Consider the following 24,928-nt stretch of genomic DNA (forward strand, 5'->3'; position numbering starts at 1 on the left):
AAGACTCTTATTTGGAGGGGCTTGTTTTGTTTCTTACTACTAACTTCTCTCATAACAGTCCTTTATTATGAGAAATAAACGAGAAGCTTTTTGAACAGGTTAAAACTTGACACACTAAATAAAAAAGGTACAAAGCTTAACCTACCCATTGAAGTTAACACTGGAAAAAACTCATCTCCTTTACCTTAGCCTGAAGTAGATAAAGATTCAACTAAACTGCAGACGTTTTGCTTGCTCTTGAAATGCCCACACTCTTTCTGCTTGATGATTTCAGGTGGCCATATGCTACATCAGCTCCAGACCCCACTCCAACAATGTCAATTGTGAAGGGGTGTTTTTCAGTGGACTCCTCTTGTACCTCTGTGACTCTTTTGTAGGTGCTGATCTTCTTAAGAAATTTAAGTTTCTAAAAGGTAAATCAAATTTAGTATCCTGATTATAAATGCTATTGGTTCCCACTGGATGAAATACAGAGGTGAAAGACATATTTTAAAGAAACACTTTTTAACACTGATTTTTGCCAATAATTTCAATATCTTGCTTGTAAACCAGGGCCACTGATTTCCTTAAATGGGGGGGGGGGATCAAGTTATTGACTAAGACTAATGCAGATAAATAGCCAAGTTTATGACCATATTAGATTTTTCAGCATTAATTTAGAAAGGAATGATGTAACGTAAGAATATATACTACTTCTCGGCCGGGCGCGGTGGCTCACGCCTGTAATCCTAGCTCTGGGAGGCCGAGGCGGGTGGATCGCTCAAGGTCAGGAGTTCGAGACCAGCCTGAGCAAGAGTGAGACCCCGTCTCTACTAAAAATAGAAAGAAATTATCTGGCCAACTAAAAAAAAATATGTACAAAAAAATTAGCCGGGCATGGTGGCTCATGCCTGTAGTCCCAGCTACTCGGGAGGCTGAGGCAGTAGGATCGCTTAAGCCCAGGAGTTTGAGGTTGCTGTGAGCTAGGCTGATGCCACGGCACTCACTCTAGCCCGGGTAACAAAGTGAGACTCTGTCTCAAAAAAAAAAAAAAAAAAAAAGAATATATACTACTTCTCATCGAGTTTTAGTAGAAATCAGGTTAATAAGTCTATGTATATAACTATACACATTCTATAGTAATTTGAATATAACATTGCTGGGTCAATATAACATTGCAGGAATCAACTGCAACAAATTTGTTTAACTATAGCCCCAGATATAAATCCCCTTAGTTATGACTCTGATACAGAAACTATAGTTGATTCAATGGGTATAAACCATAGAAAGAGTTAGACTGGCCTAAGAACAAACTACAGATTAAACATCATAAATAATCTTGACAAGATGACCTTTGAGGTCAGTGAAAACAGTGAGGTTCAGAACATTGTGTAGTATGAGAACAGGAGGGAACTGTGCATTTATTTGTATAAAGTACTTCTGGAGTAGTGGTTTCTCATGGGGAGAGGGGCGGCAATTTTGCCCCCCCAGGAGACATTTCACAATGTTTAGAGACATTTTTGGTTGTCACACTGGGGGTTGCTGCTGGCAATATAGTGGACAGAAGCCAAGGATGCTGCTAAACATCCTACAAGACAGAAATCCTCCCCCCCCAAACAAAGAATTACCCAGTCCAGTAGTGCTGAGTTGAAAAACCCCAATCTAGAGGAACACGAGAAACAACGTTGGTTATCACAGGGAAGGGAGACCGTGGTTGGGAGATTTCTCACTTTATAGTCTTTTAAACTACTGAATTTGTAAAACTACTTTTTCGAAACAAATAAAATTAAAAGGAACAATTGATAGGTTACTTACCTATATGTTGGTTCTCAAATGTGTTAGCTTAGGAAGCATAATCAGAGAAATGGTAAGGTTCTTTATAAATTCAATCCCTGAGCCTAAGACACATTTCTGCCTTTTCTCCTGAAGGTGCTACCCTGTGTGTCATCTGCCAAGACAGAAGCTCCTTACGCCAAACAATTGTCCGCTTAGAGCTAGAGGATGAATGGCAGTTCCGCCTCCGGGATGAGTTTCAAACTGCTAACAGCAGTGATGACAAGCCTCTCTACTTTCTTACTGGACGCCATGTATGAGCTTTTGACAGGACCAAAAATAGCAAGCGGATGCCTAGCTGGGGTGGGACAGAAACAATTCTTTGGGATTTTTTTTTTTCCTTTAAAGTACAATCACTGTGGAGCAAAGTGCAACATATTTGTCTATTCTCCAAAGAACTCCCCGAATCTGACCCAGGTCTTTGGGGATATCACTTTCCTTCAGTTCCAGTTACAGGACCTTAAGTTCAGGTAAACTCCACCCTAGGCAGTTATGCAATTACTTAAGATATGATCTGCCCATGGGATCCTAAGGAAGATATACGTATACTTTGGAGAATGAACATGGAGTTTGCATTGTTTTGTCTACTACGCCATGTTAGGAGGAAACCAACTTTCAGCATTAGCTAGTCTGAATGTGTTACATGAGACTCACACCATTGGTGTGGAATTAATTGAAGATTAACATTTGAGGCCTGAACCCTCAGTTTCTCTTCAGATCTGTACTTTGGTACAGTATTACTCAGGGGTCTGAAATGATAGAATGTAGAAGATATTGGTATTTAAAAAAGAAGTAGCTTTGTCTTTCTCTGTGCAGTGTTAGTTTAAGATTTATAATCTTCTATGTATTGAAACTTTTGGCAAAATTTCCACAGGAGTTAAAAGTTTACTATTTAAACTGAACAAACAAACATCAGTAAATGCAGGGCAGGCATTGTGTGCATTTATGCAGCTTCTCCTAGCTTAATTCCTTTGCTTTTCCCATTCTTCAGAAAGGTTTCCAGTCTTTAAGCACATCATGTCCATGAGAATATGGAACAGTAATTAATCCTGTGCAAGAACTGATAAAGTAGTTGAGCCAATTAAAAAGGCAGTTAACCTGCACCCGCCCCATTTGGCTGGAACAGCAAACCTAAATGTCAGGCTGAGGTTCTGTTGTGGATGGAACTAGTTCATTTCCTTTCAGGGACTCAAGCAAAGCTGCCTTTAAAAGACACACTGAATATTAGCCACCTTACACTGACAACAAAACAAATTGCTGAAAAGGGAAATAGAGCCATAGAGAGAAATGTTTTACTTAATCTTACCAGTGACTTCTTTTGTGAGGAGTAAGGAAAATTCTATAAATTTCTACAGATTTCCCACCAATTATTTTAATCAAAAACATTTTTAGAAAATGTTCTAGAACAAACCAAGTCTACGGGAAGTTTACTCTTAAATTACTCCAATTCTCATCATTGAACAATCTCTTGAGATTTTTTTCATTAGCCCATATATACCACTCTAACCCCACTTAAAATGGCCATTTTTACTTGAATCGATCTTGTTTGAGACCTGGAACTACTGAGGGGTCTACTAAGCCTGCATTTACTTAGAACAAATAGTGTTAATTGACCAGCTTTATTATCTTGTGATAACAAGGAGTTTACAGCTAGTGAAATGATGGAATGTATTAGACCGAAAATGGTTTGCAGATCTCTTGTTTTTAATATAGCTACTTATGATGCTTTAAATGTATTTTGAAATGAACAATTCCTTTTAACCCCATTTTTAATTGTCCTTCAAAGACCTGCCTTATATATGCTTTAAAAATACTCCTTAATTTTAGTATAGCAGAATTTTTGGCAAAGAGGTATGTTTTGAAGGAGTTTGGTTTAGATGTGAATGTATTTCACGTGTTCCTGTTTGGCTGACAGGGCCTAATGCAGACACTATCAAGAAACCCACTGTCTGTGCAATATTCCAATACCATTTACTATGTCGGGCAGATGAAATACTTGAAATAGTTCTAAAACAATTATACCTGGGACAGTTGGCCTCTTAGGGTTTCTTCTGGCTTTATGACTTCATGCTTTAAAGAATGTTTTTTTAAAGTAGTTACATCAGATGCAGGTACTCCATGTTAGTTAGGGCTGCACTCTGAAAATTCAAATGATTTTGAGCTCTTAAATACTATTTAAGTCTTTGGAGGAAAAATGCCAGAATAAAGCCAAAAGACCATCACCCCCAATGAGGGAGAAACTGACCTGCCTATTCTTTTCAAAGCCTATCTTACTATGGTTTGGAGCTTTTAAAATCATCAGTATAATTCTTTACAGAATGTTAGGTCCTTCTTTAAGGATAAAATTGCACAAGCACAGGACACCATGATTTGCTAATATGTATCTTGGTGTGTTCAGCTTTAAGCTTTGCTATCCCTTAGAACATTGATGTGGGGTAAACGGATTTGCTAGGCCCACACAGTAACTCACCTATAGACCTGCTGAACCTCGGCATGTATGACAGTTCACACAGGTTAATACTGAATGTAAACTAAAAATTAGAATTGTTGTAGTCAATTTTTTTGGCTGTAATTTATGCAATTGCTTTTTGTGATTTTTAGAAAAGGGGGCACCTGTGTTACTTTATTACTGTAAAATTTTTCTCAACCAAAATTTGGTGAATTTCACTAGTCAGTCTACCTCACATTTTGTTTATGATTCTAAATTGTCTTAAGTTGTGTCTACTGTATGTTCTTGTCCTTTCATTTAATCTGATGAATGTATTAAAATTCTCTCCCACCCCCCTCCAAAAAGTTTTTCTTCTTTAAACCAATTTTTCAGTATGTTAAAAAAATGGAACAAGTTCCCTGACTGTGCCAATGTCCAAGAAAGGTTGGAAGTCCCCATATTATAGGTTGGATGACTCTAAGATTCTAATATTCTGGCATAACAGTGCAAAAAAAAAGTGCTAAATACTTGCTGAATGAAAATCTGTAGCTTTTACAAAGCAGAGATACACAAAATATCTATAGATCATGCCCATTTGAAGATTTCTATATAATTATAGGCAACAGATTTACAAATGACTAAAGAGATGTTAGAAATATTCATAGTACATCTACAATCTTTTATTTTACTGATAGCAATTAGATATGCACTTGGATGTCTTTCTTAGAAACAGAACTTTGGGTTGCTAGAACTGTGTAGTATGAGACAAGGTGTTACTGTTCAATCTCTAATTTATTTCCAAATTCTACCTAAATGTTACTAGCTTTTGAAAAGAAGTAACTTTGTTGGCCCCTCAAAATGGCTTTCAACCCTATTATGTAAAGAGTAGTAAAATAACAGAATTTGACAAAGAACCCATGAAAACACCTCTTCTAGGCCAAAAGCCCCTCGCCATTAACCTCAGGAGAGGCAATAAATATTTGTAAGTATGATAACATGACAGATTTCAGGGAAAAGCAGAGCTTGCCAGTGTTCCACTATGTATTCTAAAGCAAGTGCCTTGAAAAGACTTAATTTTCTGCTGCACTTTCACATTCAACTACCTAGACATGGAACAATATCCAGGGAACAAACATTCATCAGGCTTCTCTATAGACATACAAACTGCCCCTTAAGCTTCCTTGGTGTCTAGGAGACTACTGCTATAACATTCAAACCCTAGCTTCACTGAAAAAAACCATCACCAAAGATGCCTTCAGGAATGGCCTCTAAGGCCAAAGAAAAAGTCATTCAATAATAAATTCCCTGGGCTCCCAAATGTGAAGTACTGAGCTAAAGCATTTAAGTCAGTTACTATGACACAGATGATGTAAGAAAAAAAAAAAAAAGCAACACCAGTAAGTTGTTTTCTCACCACTTCACGCCATGTATTTTTACTAGGAGGGTGGGGGTGGGGGTGGCTACCATAAAATAGAACCTCTCTTTCTCTGCCAAAAAGCTCAGGAGCCATGAAAAAGATAGATGTATGTCTGTAGTCACTACCCCAGGAATCAACTCAGTAATCTTTTTTTTTTTTTTTTTGAGACAGAGTCTTGCTCTGTTGCCCTGGCTAGAGTGAGTGCCGTGGCGTCAGCCTAGCTCACAGCAACCTCACACTCCTGGGCTTAAGCGATCCTACTGCCTCAACCTCCCGAGTAGCTGGGACTACAGGCATGTGCCACCATGCCCGGCTAATTTTTTCTATATATATTTTAGTTGGTCAGATAATTTCTTTCTATTTTTAGTAGAGACGGGGTCTCGCTGTTGCTCAGGCTGGTCTTGAACTCCTGAGCTCAAACGATCCGCCCGCCTCGGCCTCCCAGAGTGCTAGGATTACAGGCGTGAGCCACCGCGCCTGGCCCAACTCAGTAATCCTAACCCCGGGTGAGATGGGGATGGGCAGGCATACAGCTGTGTTCCTATCCAGAGGGATTAGACTCCCTAGCTGGGCAGCCATGCAAAGCAAGCAAGAACATTTAAAATATCACCGCAGGTCTGCTATACTCACTGACTGTCGTCCTTAACAACAGTCATGCTTTTAGTAGAGACACCAGGTTCACTCTTGCATATTATGAATTAGTAAAATATTGCTATGCATAACTCTTGCCAAATAAAACTCATGCATCCAAGCAGATAAGGGCATCATCTATAAAATCTGCCCATATTTGTGGCTCCTATAATGTCTATATGCTAGACATTTTTATAAAGGACCAACAACTATCTAAGGGCTACCAACAAAAAATTAATAGGCACCTTTATATAATCAGCAATTACAGAATCACCCTCTTTTGACGTCTGTGATCATTAGTGTATACTCACTGTGTCCACTGCTGCCTCCACCACTCCACAGAGACTGCTCTTTTTTTAACGTTACTTGGACTGTCTTCAGTCTTCAATTGTGGTATGATAGCATTGACCATCCTTTGATTCTTCAAATTCTTTGTTTGGTTTCTACCACTCTCTTCTGGCTCTTTTACCTTGCTCATGCCTTCCCAGGTTCTCTTTTTTGAGACTCTTAAATGATGGTATTCCTCACAATCTCTCCTACCTTCTCAGTTGACAGACCCCAGGGTGATACCTTTTAAACCTTCAAATAACTAAACTCATAAATTTATTCATTCAGTCCAAACCTCTCTCCAACTCCAGATCCACCTGTCCAATTATATACTAGATAGATATCTCCATTTGGAGACTCTACAACCACCTTAAAATCTTGACCAAAACTGAGCTTATCCTTCCCCATCCAATCCTCCAAGCTAATTAACCTGTATTCCCATCTCAATCAATCCATCTACTCAATTACCCAACCCAAAATTTCCACTTACCCTAGATTCTTTGCCATGCTCTTTTTCTGGTCAGTTATAAACTCCTATCAATTCTTCAATTATATCTTTTCAATATGTATCTGTCTCTCCGTCTTCATCCCCACATCATAGCTATAGTTCAGTGTTTCAACATTTTTCACACAAACTGCTCTTAATTATCTTTTAAGTTCCAGATTCCTCACTTATTTATAAACCCTACCTCCTAGGGTTGTCATGATGATTGCATAAAATAATGTAGCATTAAGCACAGGATCTAACACATAGCAAACATGCAAATGTTAGGTATCACTAATACTATTCTTAGAGAAATACATAAACTGTAACATTTATTTGAGAGGCCATATCTTCAACATAAACATGAAAATAAACTGTTTTCCCAGTAATGGTAACATTTAGTCCACTCAATATAGCCTCTCTACCCCCAGGTCTCCTTGAAACCAAGTCAAAAGTAGTCAAAGTAGTATACTAATGGCTTCTACGAAAACTAGACCTATATTATGAGGTTAACAGTGACTAGAGAGTCTACACTATACCCCAAAATTTCATTCTGTTTTTTAAAAAACCCTAGTACCTCTCAGGCCAGGGTTAATTAGAACAGTCTCAAATCCAAAGGGAAATGATAGTGTCAAAAGCCAAACCATCACGGTGAGTCAGAGGAAATATTTACACTGCCTTACCATTCTACCCATATAAATAGTATAGAATCTTAAACAATTCTATATATTTAAAAAGCACAAATCTATAGGGGAATAAAATGTACACCTAACTGTTAAGACCCTAAATTTTAGCCAGTTTTCAGTGATAAAATGATCATTCAGCTTACAAAACTAATCTTAAGTTGAACCATAGTGGTACTTTATTCTTGGGCTATGGCCCTTTATTTCTTTGAAAGATCAGAAAAGTACCATGTTACTAAAATAATCTTTTGGAAATAAAGTTCAGCTGATTCACTTCTGACCTAATGATCCTGTGGCAAACCGGTGAAAACTACCTTTAGGAAGCCAGTGTTTTAATATTTCAAGGTATCAAACCAAAGAAACTCCCTGAAAAAGCACAAATGACAACACACCATGATCTTAGTACATCTGTCACTTAGAAAAGCTATCAAGTATTTTATTATTTTATTCTACATTATATACAGGTCATAAAAGGCCACAGCAGTTTTTCAACATATAAACCCTTTAAAAGTAGAGGGCACTATGAAGGATAGACAAGTATCAAAATGAAGTCCAGTAATGAGGGCATATACTCAGTGCAGTATTTCTGAGGAATAACAAAGCAGATACCAAGTCATCCATATTCAGTTTGCAACTATTCCATAGCTTTTTATGAACCTCTCTGAGATGTGTTAACAGCCCATGTGTGCCAAGTTGCCATTTATTAAAAAAAGTGAAACCAGAATGAAAGAATAATGAACTTAGAGGGTACTCTTCCTAATTCTAGTCAAGCTTTCCAAGAGGAAAAGCCTCAATTCTCCACTTCTTCCTGCCATTAAAGATAAGAAGGAAAAAAAATGGAAAAGCTCAATATTCCAATTTTTCCTGCTCATTTGGAGCTTTCTTTTTCTGTATGTGTTTCTTCAAAGCATACTTCAGGCCTTTTAAAAATTAGCTTCAAATTCCTAAACCCCTAATATTGCACCCTCCTTGGATAATAACTCAAAAACATTGGTTTCCACTCTGAAAATACAGTCTTTAAACCTATAACTGGTATCAGCAGATCAATATAAAAAATACAGTACCAAGCTACACTGGTATATTTCCATATTAAGAACTTCAAAATATACTTATCACTGAGACCATAGTCCTTGCATTAGTTTTCAGTCCACTATGAACAATTATCTGCTGCATGTAAACATGTCTAAATAACTATAGATAAAATACATCAATCATAAATTTCTGTAAAAGATAATAAAATATCTTCTTTAAAAAACAAAACAATAATAAGCTATTACTGCATTGTTTCCAATTTTATGAAAATGGAACAACCATATGGTTGTTGCCAGTCCTGAGTTCATTGTAACAAAAATGGCCCTAGTTCCTGATTAAAGTCAGCAACCAATCCATTCTCTTCAACAGATGTCTTCTAGTACTGTAGGCAAGAATTTGTTTTAGGTGCTATTCTGTCCATTAATAAAATTATATACCAGAAACTGACCGGTGCCACAGTACTGTGTCGCAAACAGTTTTCCATCAGGCGTAGGATCTGAGAAAGCAATTTCTTCTTTACTCAAATATGAGCCATATATAAAGTTACTCCTATTAAAAAAAGGGGGGAGGGAGAGTGTGGAAGGTTAAATAAAATTAGTATTATTTCTAATCACTAAAACTGGAACAATCTGTCAAATACAATTTCTCCAGAAAGACTTTTTAGGTAATGTATATGCTCAAATTTGTTGAAAATAATTCATCTAAAATATTATCAATAATTTGAGGTTAAAATTTTCTCAATAAAAGCAACAATGTAAAAAACATTTACCCAGCATCACTGCCTCATAAAAACACTCAACAACTAAGAATAGGGCCGGGCATGGTGGCTCACGCCTGTAATCCTAGCACTCTGGGAGGCCGAGGCGGGTGGATCGCTCGAGGTCAGGAGTTCGAGACCAGCCTGACCGAGACCCTGTCTCTACTAAAAATAGAAATAAATTATCTGGACATGGTGGTGCATGCCTGTAGTCCCAGCCACTCGGGAGGCTGAGGCAGTAGGATCACTTAAGCCCAGGAGTTTGAGGTTGCTGTGAGCTAGGCTGATGCCACGGCACTCACTCTAGCCTGGGCAACAAAGTGAGACTCTGTCTCAAAAAAATAAAAAAAAAACCAACTAAGAATAGAAAGAACTTCAATGTGTCCAAGGGGATCAAGGAACTTCAGAGTTAATGGTGAAAGACTGAAAAGTGTTCCTCAAAGATCAGGAACAAGATAAAGCTGCTCTTGCCTCTTCTATTCAACACTGTACTGGAGGTTCTAGCCAAAACAATTAGATGAGGGAAACAAATAAAAAGCATCTAGGTTGGAAAGAAAGAAGTAAAACTATCTATTTCACAGATGATATGACGTACATAGAAAATCCTAAGGAATTCACAACAAAACTTACAAGATTTAATAAATGAGTCTGGCAAGGCTGCATATTCAAGAGTGATATTCAAAAATCAATTGTATTTCTATGCATTTGCAATGAACAATCCAAAAATGAAATTTAGAAAAAATTCCATTTGCAGTAACATTAAAAAATAAAATACTTATGCATAAATTTAACAAAAGTAGTGTAAGATTTGCAAACTGAAAACTATAAAACATTGATGTAAGAAATTAAAGACCTAATAAATAGAAAGATAGTCAATGTTTGTGTATCAGAAGACTTAATATTGTTAAAATGGCATCACTCCACACATTGATCTACAGCTGGGTTCTTTGTAGAAACTGATAAGCTGATTCTGAAATTTACAGGGAAATACAACTGCTGCTGAACAGCCAAAAACAATCTTAAAAAAGAAGAAACAATGTTGGAGGACTCACAATTCCTTATTTCAAAACATACTACAAAGCTACAGTATTCAAAACAGTGTAGTACTGCCATTAAGGACAGACATACAGACCGATGGAAGAGACCGGACATAAACCCTCATATTTATGGGCAATGATTTTTGACAAGCCAAGACCATTCAATGGGAAGGAATAGTCCTTTTAACAAATAGTACTGAGAGAATCAGATATCCACATGTGATACCTACCTTACATCACATATAAAAAATAACTCAAAATGGATCAAAGACTAAGTGTAAGAAGTATAAGAACTAAAACTATAAACTCTTAGAAGAAAACAAGTGTGAATCTTTGTGGCCTTTAGATGAGTAATAGCTTCTTAAATGTAATACCAAAAGCAGAAGTGACAAAAGAAAAAAGAAAAAATATATAGCACTCTGGGAGGCCGAGGTGGGCGGATTGTTTGAGCTCAGGAGTTCGAGACCAGCCTGAGCAAGAGCAAGACCCTATCTCTACTAAAAATAGAAAGAAATTGTATGAACAGCTAAAAATATATATAGAAAAATTAGCCGGGCATGGTGGCACATGCCTGTAGTCCCAGCTACTCAGGAAGCTGAGGCAGTAGGATTGCTTGAGCCCAGGAGTTTGAGGTTGCTGTGAGCTAGGCTGACGCCATGGCACTCTAGCCCGGGCGTCATAGTGAGACTCTGTCTCGGGAAAAAAAAAAAAAAAAAAAAACAGGCCGGGCGCGGTGGCTCACGCCTGTAATCCTAGCACTCTGGGAGGCCGAGGCGGGTGGATCACTCGAGGTCAGGAGTTCGAGACCAGCCTGAGCGAGACCCCGTCTCTACTAAAAAAAAATAGAAATAAACTATCTGGACAACTAAAAATATATATAGAAAAAATTAGCCGGGCATGGTGGCGCATGCCTGTAGTCCCAGCTACTCGGGAGGCTGACGCAGTAGGATCCCTTAACCCCAGGAGTTTGAGGTTGCTGTGAGCAAGGCTGACGCCACGGCACTCACTCTAGCCTGGGCAACAAAGTGACACTCTGTCTCAAAAAAAAAAAAAAAAAAAAAGAAAAACTTTTGTGCTTCAAAGGACAGCATCAAAGAAGATGAAAAGACAACCATGAAATAGTAGGAAATATCTGCAAATCATATGATAAGGGACTTGTTCCAGAATACTTGAAGAGCAACTCAACAAGGAAAAGATGAATAAATCAATTAAAAAATGGGCACAGGATTTGAAGATATTTCTCTAAAGAAGATATATAAATGGCCAATAAACACATGAAAAGATGTTCAACATCATTAGCCATTAGAAGTGCAAATGAAAACCACAGTGAATTATTACTTCACATCCACAAGGATGGCTAAAATAAAAAAAGACAATAACAAGTGTTGGTGATGATGTGGAGAAATCAGAACCCTTATACATGGCCGGTGGGATTGTAAAATAGTGCAGCCATTGTGGGAAACAGTTTGGCAATTCCTCAGAATGTTAAACACACAGCTACCACATGGTCTAGCAATTCTATTCCTAGGTACACACCCAGGAGAAATAAAACTATGTAGTTACACAAAAATTTGTACATGAATGTTCACAACATTACTTATAATAGCCAAAAAGTGGAAGCAACCCAAATGTGCACTAATGAATGGATAGACAAAATGTGCTACCTAGTGTTATACGATTTAGCAGTAAAAAAAAAAAAAAAGGAAACACACTAATACGTGCTACATGGACGATCCTTGAACACATTATGCTAAATGAAAGAAACCAGTCACAAAAAGTCATTATGTTGTAGGATTCCATTTATATGAAATGCTCAGAATAGGCAAATCCATTGAAACAGAAAGTAGATGGGTGGTTTCCAGGGGCTGGGGACAGGGGGACATAGGAGTCACTGTGAATGAGGCTGGGGTTTTTACGGGGAGGTGATGGAAATGTCCTGAAATCAGATATTGATGATGGTTGCACAACCTTCTGAATATACTAAAACTCACTGAACTGCAAACTTTAAAAAGACGAGTTTTATGGTGTATAACTATATATCAGTAAAGCTGTTTTTTTAAAAATGTTTTTAAGCATTTAGCCAGGATATAGCCTACCACATAGAATTTTCATACTGTAATCTTAACAAGGAATTTTGGACACTAGTAATAGAAGATCCATATAAGAAGGAATAATAAATGAAAAAAGTAGAAATTATATGTTTTAACAGGAAGCTTATGGTGGCAATTTTACTACCACACAAAATACAAATTCTATACCGTTTATTTTTTTATAAACTAGACCCATCTTATGGTTGCCACAACATTGAAAGAAGGGGCAATACCTTCCTTTAGGAGTAAAAACAGACCTGCCTCTTGTCATGAAAAGCGTAGATAGATCTGAGCCCTTCTAGATCATTACTCATTAATAAAATAAGGGGAATAGACCAAATACACATTAAGGCTGTAAGATCTTAGAGTTTTAGGATCTCACTTACAATAATAATGGATTATTTTGAAACCTATACCCACAGATAACTGTAGACAAGAATTCTATGAATAAACAAATACAACAGGCTGACCTAAAAGCCTCTTTTGAATGATTATGATTAATTTAACCTTCTCAATTAATCCTTTATCAATGGTACTTCATAGAACAAAAACCAAAACATACAATTTGAGTGTCCCCTCAATACCTCTGATAAACAATGAAGTGATAAAGGAAGAAAAACTAGTAAGAGAGTTTATAAATAATATTCTTAAATTAAGAAAAATTTCCCTAAAAGCTGAACTCCCAAGAAACTTTCCACATTTCTTTGGTTATGTTTAAAATTCTCCAATATGGAACACACCTTGGAATAAGAGGTTATTCTGGTATAATATCATAGTTACAAATAAGTCAAAATGACTTAATAATATTTAACCTATGATATCTTCCTCCTCAGATTAACTTCATATAAAAGTACTTAAAGAGCCAATACACTGATAGTGTTATGCAAAATTTATAATATAAAGGTTATAGACTTATGATTAATTAAATGTCAATCTTTAATTAAAACTCTGCTTAAATCCTAAACTACTGAAAATGATTTGAAGAATTACATTCAAGTTACCTTAGGCATTCAATCATGCGAGAAGCAATTTTCTTCCGACGCATCATGCTGAATACCCATATTCGACTGATTCCACAGATTGCAGGCTCAGGCAATGTTGAGCAGCACCAGGCTTTTTGCCTTTCAAATCTGACTTTTTCTTCCTCTGACCTAATAGCTGGAAGTTTCTCTTCTATAACTCTGTAGCCCTACAGGTATCAAAATTGGAGGGAAAATTTTAGAGTGAGACTATTAATTAACAACTGTCTAGTATTGATCTTCTTTGGAAGATTACCCCATTTGTCTGGCTTCTTAACAAATTATGGGGACCACTTATGCTTTCACTCTCATTTTTAGGAAACAGACAAACCTGGATCTACATTCTGTCCTAATTCACTTATTAGTCAGCCATGATTAGAGAAAATCACTCAGTTTCTCTAAGCTTTGGGTTCTTCACTTATAAATTAGGGATAAGCATCATCTCTCATTTTGAGAGATTAAATAAGGCAGTACACAAAAAGCACCTTGCCATCAGGAGTGGCCCATAATGGCAGCTAAATGTTAGTTCTCCCCACCTCCTGCATTCTAAGGACCAGCAAAAGTACATGTTAAGAACTCAGCAGTAGCCGGGCGAGGTGGCTCATGCCTGTGATCCTAGCACTCTGGGAGGCCAAGGCGGGAGGATGGCTTGAGGTCAGGAGTTCAAGACCAGCCTGGGCAAGAGCGAGACCCTGTCTCTACTAAAAAAAAAAAAAAATTGAAAAAGTTAGCTGGGCAACCAAAAATATAAACAAAAGGCCGGGCGCGGTGGCTCATGCCTGTAATCCTAGCACTCTGGGAGGCCGAGGCAGGTGGATCGCTCAAGGTCAGGAGTTCGAGACCAGCATGAGTGAGACCCCATCTCTACTAAAAATAGAAATAAAAATTGTCTGGCCAACTAAAAATCTATATAAAAAAAATTAGCCGGGCATGGTGGTGAGTGCCTATAGTCCCAGCTACTCGGGATGCTGAGGCAGGAGGATTGCTTGAGCCCAGGAGTTTGAGGTTGCTGTGAGCTAGGCTGATGCCACAGCACTGCAGCAAGACTCTCTCTCCAAAAAAAAAAAAAAAACAACACAATACCACACAAGAAAAACCAAAAAAAAAAAAAAAAACCTCAGCAGTAATAATAGCTATTTCTGATTGCCACCATAGTTCTAGAGTTCATAGTTATGCAAGAACTAGGAATAGGGATGGCAGAGAAATCAAAAATTGAAAAACGCCTTTTAACCATACTCTAATCTTTAAAAAAAGAAAAAAAAATACATCTCCTCTGCCAGTCCAGCTGCCAAACCTGTGACTAGCCTTGTGATGGGACAAGGTACAAAACTTAAAAGCAATTAGGCAACACAGTTAAGAGTTAGCAAAAACAATGCAAACAAACATTACATAGCTATCTTCTAGTCTAAATACTGCTACAAGTATTTTGAACCAGATGGAACAGAAATTAAAAAAACACAATGGTTTGCCCTATGTAAAATTAACTGATTCTCAGTATAGCAAACTTCCATGAGTTAGTCATTTTATATCAAATAAATATCCCCAAACTACCTTATTGGCTATTTATTTAGATCAGTCTTGTTATTATTAATAAGATTCAAAAGAACTATAGAGTTTCAAGTTGACTTTTTATTCATTTATTTTTTAAGAGATGAGATCTCACTATATTGCCCAGGCTGGAGTGCAGTGGCTGTTCACAGGCACAAACATAGTGCACTAAAGCCTTGAACTACTCAGCTCAAGCGATCCTCCTGCCTCAGCTTCCCAGTAGGCCCAGTAGTTGGGACCACAAGTGTGGGGCACCTGGCTGAATTTTTAAAACATGCAGTTTAACATATAGAAACAAATTCATGCAGACTTGCTTTGACTTTTTACTTTATTAGAAAATTTTATGATGAAGCATACATTTGCAGGCAGCTATTAATATACTAAAAGATACCAAATAAACAGTGGTCACATACAATGTATACTGAATTCATAAGCAAGAACTTGGCTGAAAGAGACAGAACTTAGGTATGCCTCAAAGTGATCATGATTAGAGTCTAGAAGCTTCTGTTCTCTTAGGTTGCTCTCAGTTGCTACATAATACTTGTAATGTAAACATATCCCTTACTATGATTCTATTGTTTCTGTATAATTTGGCTTCTGAACACAAGCCAACTACTCATCTACAGTTCCAAAGTAGTCAATTCCAGGTGTGAGCCTTCCTATAAAGGCATAGATAGCGTTGCAGCTCACCTGGTCTCTGTTGCAACTATTCAACTCTGCCTTTCTAGTAGGAAAGGAACCATAAACAAGTATGTGCGCAAATGGGCATGGCTGTGTTATAGTAAAATTTTATTTATAAAAACAGGCCATATTTCGCCCACTCCAGTTTGTCCACCCTTGATTTATTTCAATGCTAGTGGGACTAACCAGGAAAGACATTACATTATTATCCAACATGGAAACTTCCTAAATAAACTTTAACAGTTCTTCTGATTCTATAGAATTTTTACCTTAACTAACTTGAGAAATTAATTCTCATGTAAGATACAATTCCACTGTTGTAAAGAATCACACACAGGAATTTTTGCATTCACACTCTTCCTTACAGAAAATGTAGACAAATTTATCAGGTTTATGTTATTCAAGATTACACAGTAAACTCATTAAACATCAAACTACTTAAGAGCACTCTTTAAAAAATCACTTACCCATTGGATATGTTCTGCAATTAAGCAGCCAACTACTTTTTTGTCATTAGAAATAAAGAGAAGTGTTTTAGTTCTGGAATAGCACATTAGCGGAGCCTGTTGAAAACCTAAATCATTATCAACCATCTCTCTAATCTCGTCAACCTGCCAAATAAAGAACAATTTTTTAACAAGGAAAACACTGCATATATATAAAAACATACTATTTCAGTTCAATAAGCTGAGTAAATTATTCCAAGCAGGACATCCTCTAAAGAGTTCTTTTGAATGACTGTGTTGATCAATAACTGCTTTTTAAACCTTGTGGGCCACTTTGTAAAATGAAGGAAGAACTGGAGACTAATGCCAAGCCCAGTAGACTAGGGAACAAGAGGGGTGAAAACCATTACAATAGGTTAAAAAGAACATTAAGGCTTCGTATTAGAAGCATTCAATTTGTGGAGTGGAGAGAATTTCACTGGAATCTTAGCCAGGCAAGCCACTTTTCTTTACAAGCCTTAATTAGTGCTGTCATCAGTAAAACAGAAGTTAGCATAAAGAAACTCATGTTTATTTCCTATCAACCATTTATGGGCCAGACATTATACAAAGCACTTTATGAATATCATCTGATTTAAATCCCACATTTCTTGGAGGTTTATGGTTCACCTTACATATGGAAGATAAAACTCAAAGGTTAATAATTTTCCCATGTCAGATATTACACATCTAGAAAAATCCAGGAGCAGGGATTTAAACCCAAAATGTTACCAAGGCATCAAACTGTGCTTCCAGTTTATCTCCTAGAACTGATCAAGGTCAAACATGTAAGTTCAAACTTTTACAGTTAAGACCTTTGTAGGCATTCAAACATTAGTCCCTTCCCTAATTAAAAAATACTGCAAATATTCAGTCTAATAAACATTCATTTGTTACAGAGTTTAAAATGCAAATAGCCCCTAAGAGGGTGAGGTATTCATACCTCTGGCATGCAAAACACCACATAGCACACCCCTTATTGAGTGATGAAAACTCGAGTCCTCCTATTCCTGAGACAGTATCCCTAGAACTCCTGATTCAGTTCCTAAAGGCAAATGATTTACAATTCCCTAGATCTTAATTTTTAACCTATAATGGTTTACTAAGTGTAATACACTGAATTATAGATTACCAAAATTTTGCTCTGAGAAACTAAAATGAGAAAATTAGCATTTACTGAGGATTCTTAGTAAGAAAAGCCTGGCTGCCACATATGGTAGTATACCAAAGTTCCCACTGTGCATTTCTGAATAATAATAGCTGAAATCCAAAAATTCCATAGTTTAATTTTCATTTAAGTTGATCTTTGAAAAACACAGGTTTGAACTATGTGGTTCCGCTTATATACAGTTTTTTTCAATACATTGGAAATCTTTTTGGAGATTTGCAGCAATTTGAAAAAACTCGCAGATGAACCATGTAGCCTAGAAATATCAAAAAAAAAATTTTTTAAAGTTAGGTACACCATGAATGCATAAAATATAGGGAGATACTAGTCTATTCATGTGTTAATCAACTGTTTCTATTGTTGTTAAGGCTTCCAATCAACAGAAGGCTATTGGGAAAGTATTTTGGGAGTCAAAGTTATATGCAGATTTGGCCAGGCACAGTGACTCACACCTGTGATCTAGTACTTTGGGAGGCCAAACTGGGAGGAACACTTGATGCCAGGAGTTTAAGACTAGCCTGGGCAACGTAGTGAGACCCCATCTCTACAAAAAAAAATAAATAATTTTTTGAAAAGTTATATGCAGAATTTTGACTTGGGGGGCCAGTACCCCTAACCCCAGCATTGTTCCCAGGCCAACTGTAGTCAATCACTAAGCAACATTAATTCAACACATATTTATTTTTGTGCAAGGATCAATGTTTCAAACACAAGTCAGGCTGGGCATGTTTACATGTCTCTAAAGTCTATAGTATACTACTAGGCAGGGCTTGTTTGGGTATCTAAGACTGTGCTTTCAGATATACATGGTATCTGAAAAGTCAGGAGCCACAAGACAAACTTGTATTTTAAATAGAATGTTGGCTACATTTTCAAATGATAGGTACAAAGTATTTTCCTTCAACCTCATTTTCAGTGAAATATTTCTAAGTTTAAAGAGGTTTCTTTGTTAACCTAAAAAATGTACAGTAAATCAACTATTTTCCTTGTGTTTCAGATATTTTGGACATACTCTAATGTAATTATTCAAGTTTTCCAGACAAACAATTGGAGCCATTGTTCAAATTATGAGGTACTTCTGAAAAAGCAACCAGAGGTTGAAGGAAAATATACTGAATATATTATTGAAAATGTAATTAACATTTTAGTTAAAAGTAAGTTTATCTATGGTTCCTGATGCTTGAGACACCCTAGATGACAAAATGATTCCAGGCTTCATTATCTCTCTGGTTCATTTCTCAACACGGTAAATTCTCTGAATCTTCAAAGTATGGAATGCTAAGCTGGACTAAGATCTGGCTCACACTAGGAAAGATTAACATTTCCTTAAGTTTTCTACATTGTATTTATAAATCGAAATATATCTCTTCATCTCTTAACAATATTATACACATTTAAGTTTAGGTTTACTATGACCTAGTGCTAAATCCCCTTCTTTTATTTAGAAATTTACTCTTAGAATGAAACTTTACATTTTACTTTTAATTTTACAAATTATTATAATTCAACTTTTAATTTTAATTCTGATTCTTGAAATCACTTACCTGGCATTATTCATTAACTAGCATGCCTTCCATTTTATCACTCAAATTACTAATAATATTGGATAGTAATCAATTCATTTAAAATTCATATTCTGGACACACCACAAAGTTTAGAATAAACAATTGGGTTGTGGTCTTTAAATGCTTATTTTTTGTTTTCAGAATTGGTGTTCAAATGTGCTATGCCAGCAAGGTCTTATCCTCTTAAAATTAGCTGCAAAATATTATCCATTTATATGAAATTTCACTGCCAATTTACCTTTTTCAGGGCATACTTTGGGTCTTCAGGAAGAACCATTATTATCCTGCCATCAGGGTATTCAGCCAGAATTCTTTCTTTTTTCCAGCCCTACATATATATTAAAAAAAAAAAGGATAAATTTTATACATATTTTATTCATCATATCCATGTACAAGATAAAAAGTGTATCAACTTGTCTAAAAGTTACAAACATGAAAAAATATATGCTCATGAATGCTTAATAAAGCATGATAAATCAGCTATTTTGTTAAGTATACAATAGGCACAATGCAAGCTAATTTCTCTCTACTACTTATTCAGAGATATATATGTAATACCACAAGAATATTTCTTATCATTTCCCATTTTAAATTAATTTTGAAAACCACACACCAAAAGCAAGCCCCTTAAAGTCAGTGATTCCCAGAACCTAAAGGGTAACTCTCCTGGATTCTTGATAAAAGAATTAAACTCTTAAATTTCCTCGGAACATGGTTACCTCCACAAACACACACTCATAGTTTTATGTCTGGCATGCCAAAGACCTCCAGGAGGTTTTAAATGAACTGATTTGCATGCAGTAGCCCAGTATGAAAGGAATAGTGTTTATGCTTATTGATCAAAACTATGAAAGCCACAAGAAGGAGACTATAAAAAATATAACTACCTTCTAAGAATCTAATAGGGAAGGAGAGGCTACGTTGTGTGTATCTGAAGTTAAACATACTCAAAAAAAGAGAGGTAATAAACTCTTCTTCAGATCCACACTCGTGGTGATTAATGAGCAGAACCTGCATGAAAAAAACAAAACAAAACAAAAGCCACTTAAATCTAGTAAGATGGGACTGAACCAGAGGTTTGAAGTTCAAAATAAGTACAGAAGGAATGAGCTTATAGTTGTTCCAGTTGTCTTACCCAATCAACTTTATTTTAAAAGGCCTTTCCAGAAGCAATTTGTACTTCTAGTAAGCAAAACCATCATCCTTTTTGCTGATATGTGTTTCTTCTAAGAACATGAAAGCTTGATGAAACCAAGAAAATGGCAACTAGATTTTTCTAATATAATATACTATGGCAAGTCTGAAAGGGGGTTAGTTTTCCTTGAACAATGTAGAAAGTTTTTTTTGGAGGGGGCCAGGATCTTAGTTGGGGACAAAAATTCTAGTAACAAGCTTGGTATATATAACAATTTTAATTAAAATATTTGAAATCCAAATTTGTTTACAAAATAGACCATCCAACAGAAAAGTAAAATTCAGATGATTAAAATTAATTACGATTGGTAAAATGTTCTCAAGATTTGAAAACGAGCAGAAATAGTCATAAAAGACCTTTTTTCAAATAAAAAGCTAAATCTGAATCATGTACAGATCTGAATATAGGTAAACAATTTTAAAAGGCATATAAAAGATATCACTTCTTTAAAAACAAATTTATACTAAGTAATGTTACTTTTAGAAAAAGCTTTCAAATGAGTATTTTCCATAAAATGAAAATGGAGACTTTTCACTTTGAAAAATCTAACTACAAATTCAATGAAGAACTAGAAATTTAAGAAATCTCAAGTTATAAGAAAGCCGTACTTCCTGAACTAAATTATCTAAAGATAATTCCATAAACTATTTTCTTATTAATTGCTTTTAATCAGCAATGCTGGTCTCATGTCATTATATTGTACCACAGGCATTACACAAACTATTTTGCTTTACTAACTTTTTAGTACAAAACTTTGTCTTGAAACAACATGAGACTTGCATGTTCATGTGGAAAATTTTACCAAAACTGTATATAATTTACGTGATATAATTTTATGTTTTAAATACTATTCTGTTTTTTCACATACTAAATAAAAGACTTTTACATCTAAGACGCAGGAACTATGAAAGGCAGAATTACTACTGCTTAGGTTTCTTTTTTTTTTTGGAGACAGGGTCTCAATTCTGTTGCCCAAGCTGGAACGCAGTAGCGTTATCATAGCTCACTGCAGCCTAGAATTCCTGGGCTCAAGTGCTCCCCCCACCTCAGCCTCCGACCACAGGTATGCAGCACCACACTAATTTTTTTATTTTTTGTACAGATGGGGTCTCGTCATTATGTTGCTCTGACTGGTCTCCAACTCCTGGCCTCATGTGATCCTCCTGCCTCCCAAAAGTGCTAGGATTACAGGCATGCGTCACTGAGCCCAGCCCTACTGCTTAGATTTCTAACTTTCATGAAGACTGCATATTTTAGTGAAAACTTGTTCATAATTCTAGACTAAAAGTTCAGGTTTAGTTCCAGTCTTGGTAGTTACTAGATGTACGGCCTTAGGAAAACCTGATTCTGTTTCCTGATCTAAGCCATCTATAAAACAGCTACCATCACCTCCAACAATTTAAGAGGGCTGTATTTAAGATGACTGTTCACAGAGTAGCCACTCAGTAACTCTCAGTAACTTCCGTTTTCCCTTCCTAATGGTATCAAACTAAGATCAATATGCACTAGTCTAAAAACACAGTCAACGAATAAAATGTTTCAAAAGTTAAACATAACAATAAATTCAAATCACGGACAAAGCAAAATGAAAGGACAAAGTTGACTAATGTCTGTCAAATAACATACTCAAGACATATATATGCCTTGATTACACTCGACACTTTGCTGGTCTCAATAATCACGTGACTCTCCCAACTTTAGGGAACTTAGAGGATGTGAAGTCCACCTGCTGCTTAAAATTGATCTGGTAGCAGAACAGGATAGGAAAAAAATTTTTAAATAAATTGAGAGGCAGAGATTGAGGGTTCAGGGAAGGGTGCATACAATTTAAAGGTTCTTCAGGTATCTCTATTTTCCCCCTTGCAATATTTGTTGATTTTTTTAAAAATATGGTTGCCAGTTTTATTTCTCCAGGTGTTTTTTCAAATGTGTATTCTCATTCAACCTTTCCCAAAAGCGATTAGTATGATTCTAAAATTGGAGTATAATTTACATACAATTAAATGCACGGATCTGAAGTGTTTGGTTGATGAGTTTTGACAGTTGTATCCATCAGTGTATCCACTACCCAACGCATTTTGTTTTCAACTGTGATTTTTTTTTTGAAAGAAAAGGAGGAGAAATCCCTTTGATTCTTTAGCCTCTAAAGTTTAGAGTAACTACAATAGGAAGAGGAGAAAAGAATGCTCATTGCTTGTTATTAGAAATATAAATTAGGAATATAAAGCTTTCTGCTTTTCAGTAGCCAGATGGATGAATTAAGAAAAAATTGGGTTTCGGAAAATACTGCTTGCTAGCTGAGGGATATGCATAACATATTAGAGTTATATGTGCATGTGTATTACAAGTATGTGTATGTGTGTGCACAGTAATACCTCCTTCCAGACATCACTTCTGGAAACCCCAACTACCTACCAGTGAAATACCCAGAAATAAGAGAAAAATGAATTTTTATAGTGAATAACAAAAGAAATACAATTGGGTTGTAATGCAGGCATAGGGAAACTTCAAATCCTGGTAGAAAATTTGATATTAAGAAAATTGTTTCTTAAAGGTGTGGTTATTTTCTTTAAAGCATTTTTATGTTTTAAAAAAAGTAATCTTCATCTTTAAGATATAGATATTTAGAAATATTGGCTGGGCACGGTGGCTCACACCTGTAATCCTAGCATTTTAGGATGCTGGGGCAGGAGGTTCGCTCGAGCCCAGGAGTTCAAGGTTACAGTGAACTAAGGTCATGCCACTGCACTTTAGCCTTGGTGACAGAGTGAGATCTCATCTCTTAAAAAAAAAAAAAAGAGAGAGAGAAAGAAAGAAAAAGAAATATCTACCAAAGTAATAACATGATGCCTGAGTTTACTTCAAAATAATTGAGAAGGTTAGATGACTGTCCACGAATTGATAATTTTTTCGGGGGTAGGGGTCTGATAATTGTTGACTATGGGTGATAGGTACATGGAGGTCTTCATTACTGTGTATGTGTGTGTGGTTTGTATTAAACTTTTTATTTTGGAAAATTAAAATCACCTATCAAAAAAAATGGCCCAAGGCTTGCTCAAGTACCATTTATTTAGAAGCAAAAAATAAATGCAAAACAAATCTAGTCAGCATAGCAGTTAGACCTGAAGTGGGGAAAAGTAGTAACTGCAACAGGAGCACAAAGGAGCTCTGGGGGTGCCAGTAATGTTGCTTCTAATTACACAGGTGTGTTCACTAGGTGAAAATACATCATTAAGCTGTGTATTCATTATTACTGTACTTTTCTTTACATGTTATATTTCAATAAAAATTTTACTAAAGGAATTTAAAAATAGACATTTTATTTCACTGGCAATTTTACCTGTTATATTGAAATATATTTTAAACACCATCTATTTTTAAAATATTAAGGCTTCAGAAATGAAAGATTAAAATTAACTCATTCTAAATTCAGTGACATGGCTCTATTTAACAATACCCTAGAAAGAAAACATAAAAAACTGTAGAAAAACTGCATAAGAGAAATAAATTATAAACTCTTGAAATAAATAATTTGTTGAAATGGATTTTAAATGTAAATATTTACTTATGCATATTTTAAATCACCAAAATATAAACAGGGGTTATCTGAGTAATGGCATAGTGATTTAAATTTTTTCCCTTTAGCTTATCTGTATTTCCTATTTTTTCTATTTTAATAAAATGGGATAATAAAAATGTTAATATACTTAACTATCCTAAGCAGCTAGTTTTAATTACATTTTTTGGACACTTCTTAGTGAAAGTATTAACAATACTAAAATGATGCGTGTCTAGTCATTATGACCTTACTAAACATTAATGTATTTAAGAAGTCACAGATGGCTGGGCGCGGTGGCTCACGCCTGTAATCCTAGCACTCTGGGAGGCCGAGGCGGGTGGATCGCTCGAGGTCAGGAGTTTGAGGTTGCTGTGAGCTAGGCAGACGCCACGGCACTCACTCTAGCCCGGGCAACAGAGTGAGACTCTGTCTCAAAAAAAAAAAAAAAAGAAGTCACAGATGTTACTATTAGCCTGAAAGTGACAAATGTATGGAAAAATTCAGTCAATTCAAGAAACATGTATTGACCACTTACTATGTGTGCAAACCACTGATCTTGTCAGTACAGAATAGTGGTAAAGAGGGCTTTAAAAATCAGAAAGACCTAGATTCAAATCCAAACTCTGCCACTTGCAAGCTGCATTGCTTTAGGCAAACTGCTTAACCTCTCTAAACCTTGGTTTTCCTCACCTACAAAATGGATGTGAAAACTACAACACAAAACTACCAAGAAGCTAAATGAGAAAACACTATAAAATGTTCATCACAGCACCTAGCACAATAATATGCACTCAATTAAATAAATAACAGCTCCCATTATCACTACAGAACTATGCACTTTTTTGCAGATTGTAAAATTTTCAATACCTGCATGCCTACAAGATCATTCATGATCTGGTCTCCCAGCTACCTCTTCCAGCATCATCTCCTACAGCTTTTCCAATACATGACACAGTCATAAGCCGTAATGAAAGATTTAACATTTTCCAAACCTTTCACATACTGTTCCCC

The 24,928-nt window shown here is 36.1% G+C and overlaps 2 protein-coding genes across 8 annotated transcripts in view; one reads left to right on the forward strand and one right to left on the reverse strand.

Moving 5' to 3' along the window:
- Window positions 1-4,605, forward strand: part of GREB1L (GREB1 like retinoic acid receptor coactivator) — a 253,833-nt gene extending 249,228 nt beyond the window's left edge. For all 4 annotated transcript variants that reach the window (XM_045527987.1, XM_045527989.1, XM_045527990.1 and 1 more), the window contains 2 exons: window positions 275-413; window positions 1,909-4,605. In XM_045527987.1, the coding sequence (XP_045383943.1) occupies window positions 275-413; window positions 1,909-2,072 (303 nt within the window). In that variant the 3' untranslated portion in view covers window positions 2,073-4,605. The remainder of the gene's footprint in view (window positions 1-274; window positions 414-1,908) is intronic.
- A 3,575-nt stretch (window positions 4,606-8,180) lies between these two features.
- ESCO1 (establishment of sister chromatid cohesion N-acetyltransferase 1) overlaps window positions 8,181-24,928 on the reverse strand; it is a 74,211-nt gene continuing 57,463 nt past the window's right edge. For 3 of the 4 annotated variants that reach the window (XM_045527993.1, XM_045527994.1, XM_045527995.1), the window contains 4 exons: window positions 19,402-19,491; window positions 16,413-16,556; window positions 13,699-13,886; window positions 8,181-9,362 (listed from right to left, as the gene is read on the reverse strand). In XM_045527993.1, the coding sequence (XP_045383949.1) occupies window positions 9,215-9,362; window positions 13,699-13,886; window positions 16,413-16,556; window positions 19,402-19,491 (570 nt within the window). In that variant the 3' untranslated portion in view covers window positions 8,181-9,214. Of the gene's footprint in view, window positions 9,363-13,698; window positions 13,887-16,412; window positions 16,557-19,401; window positions 19,492-20,050; window positions 20,175-24,928 lie in introns of those variants that run through there. The other variant, XR_006729328.1, reaches the window with a different exon arrangement.

Source organism: Lemur catta, chromosome 16 (genome assembly GCF_020740605.2).
Source record: "Lemur catta isolate mLemCat1 chromosome 16, mLemCat1.pri, whole genome shotgun sequence".
Classification (NCBI taxonomy): Eukaryota; Metazoa; Chordata; class Mammalia; order Primates; family Lemuridae; genus Lemur; species Lemur catta.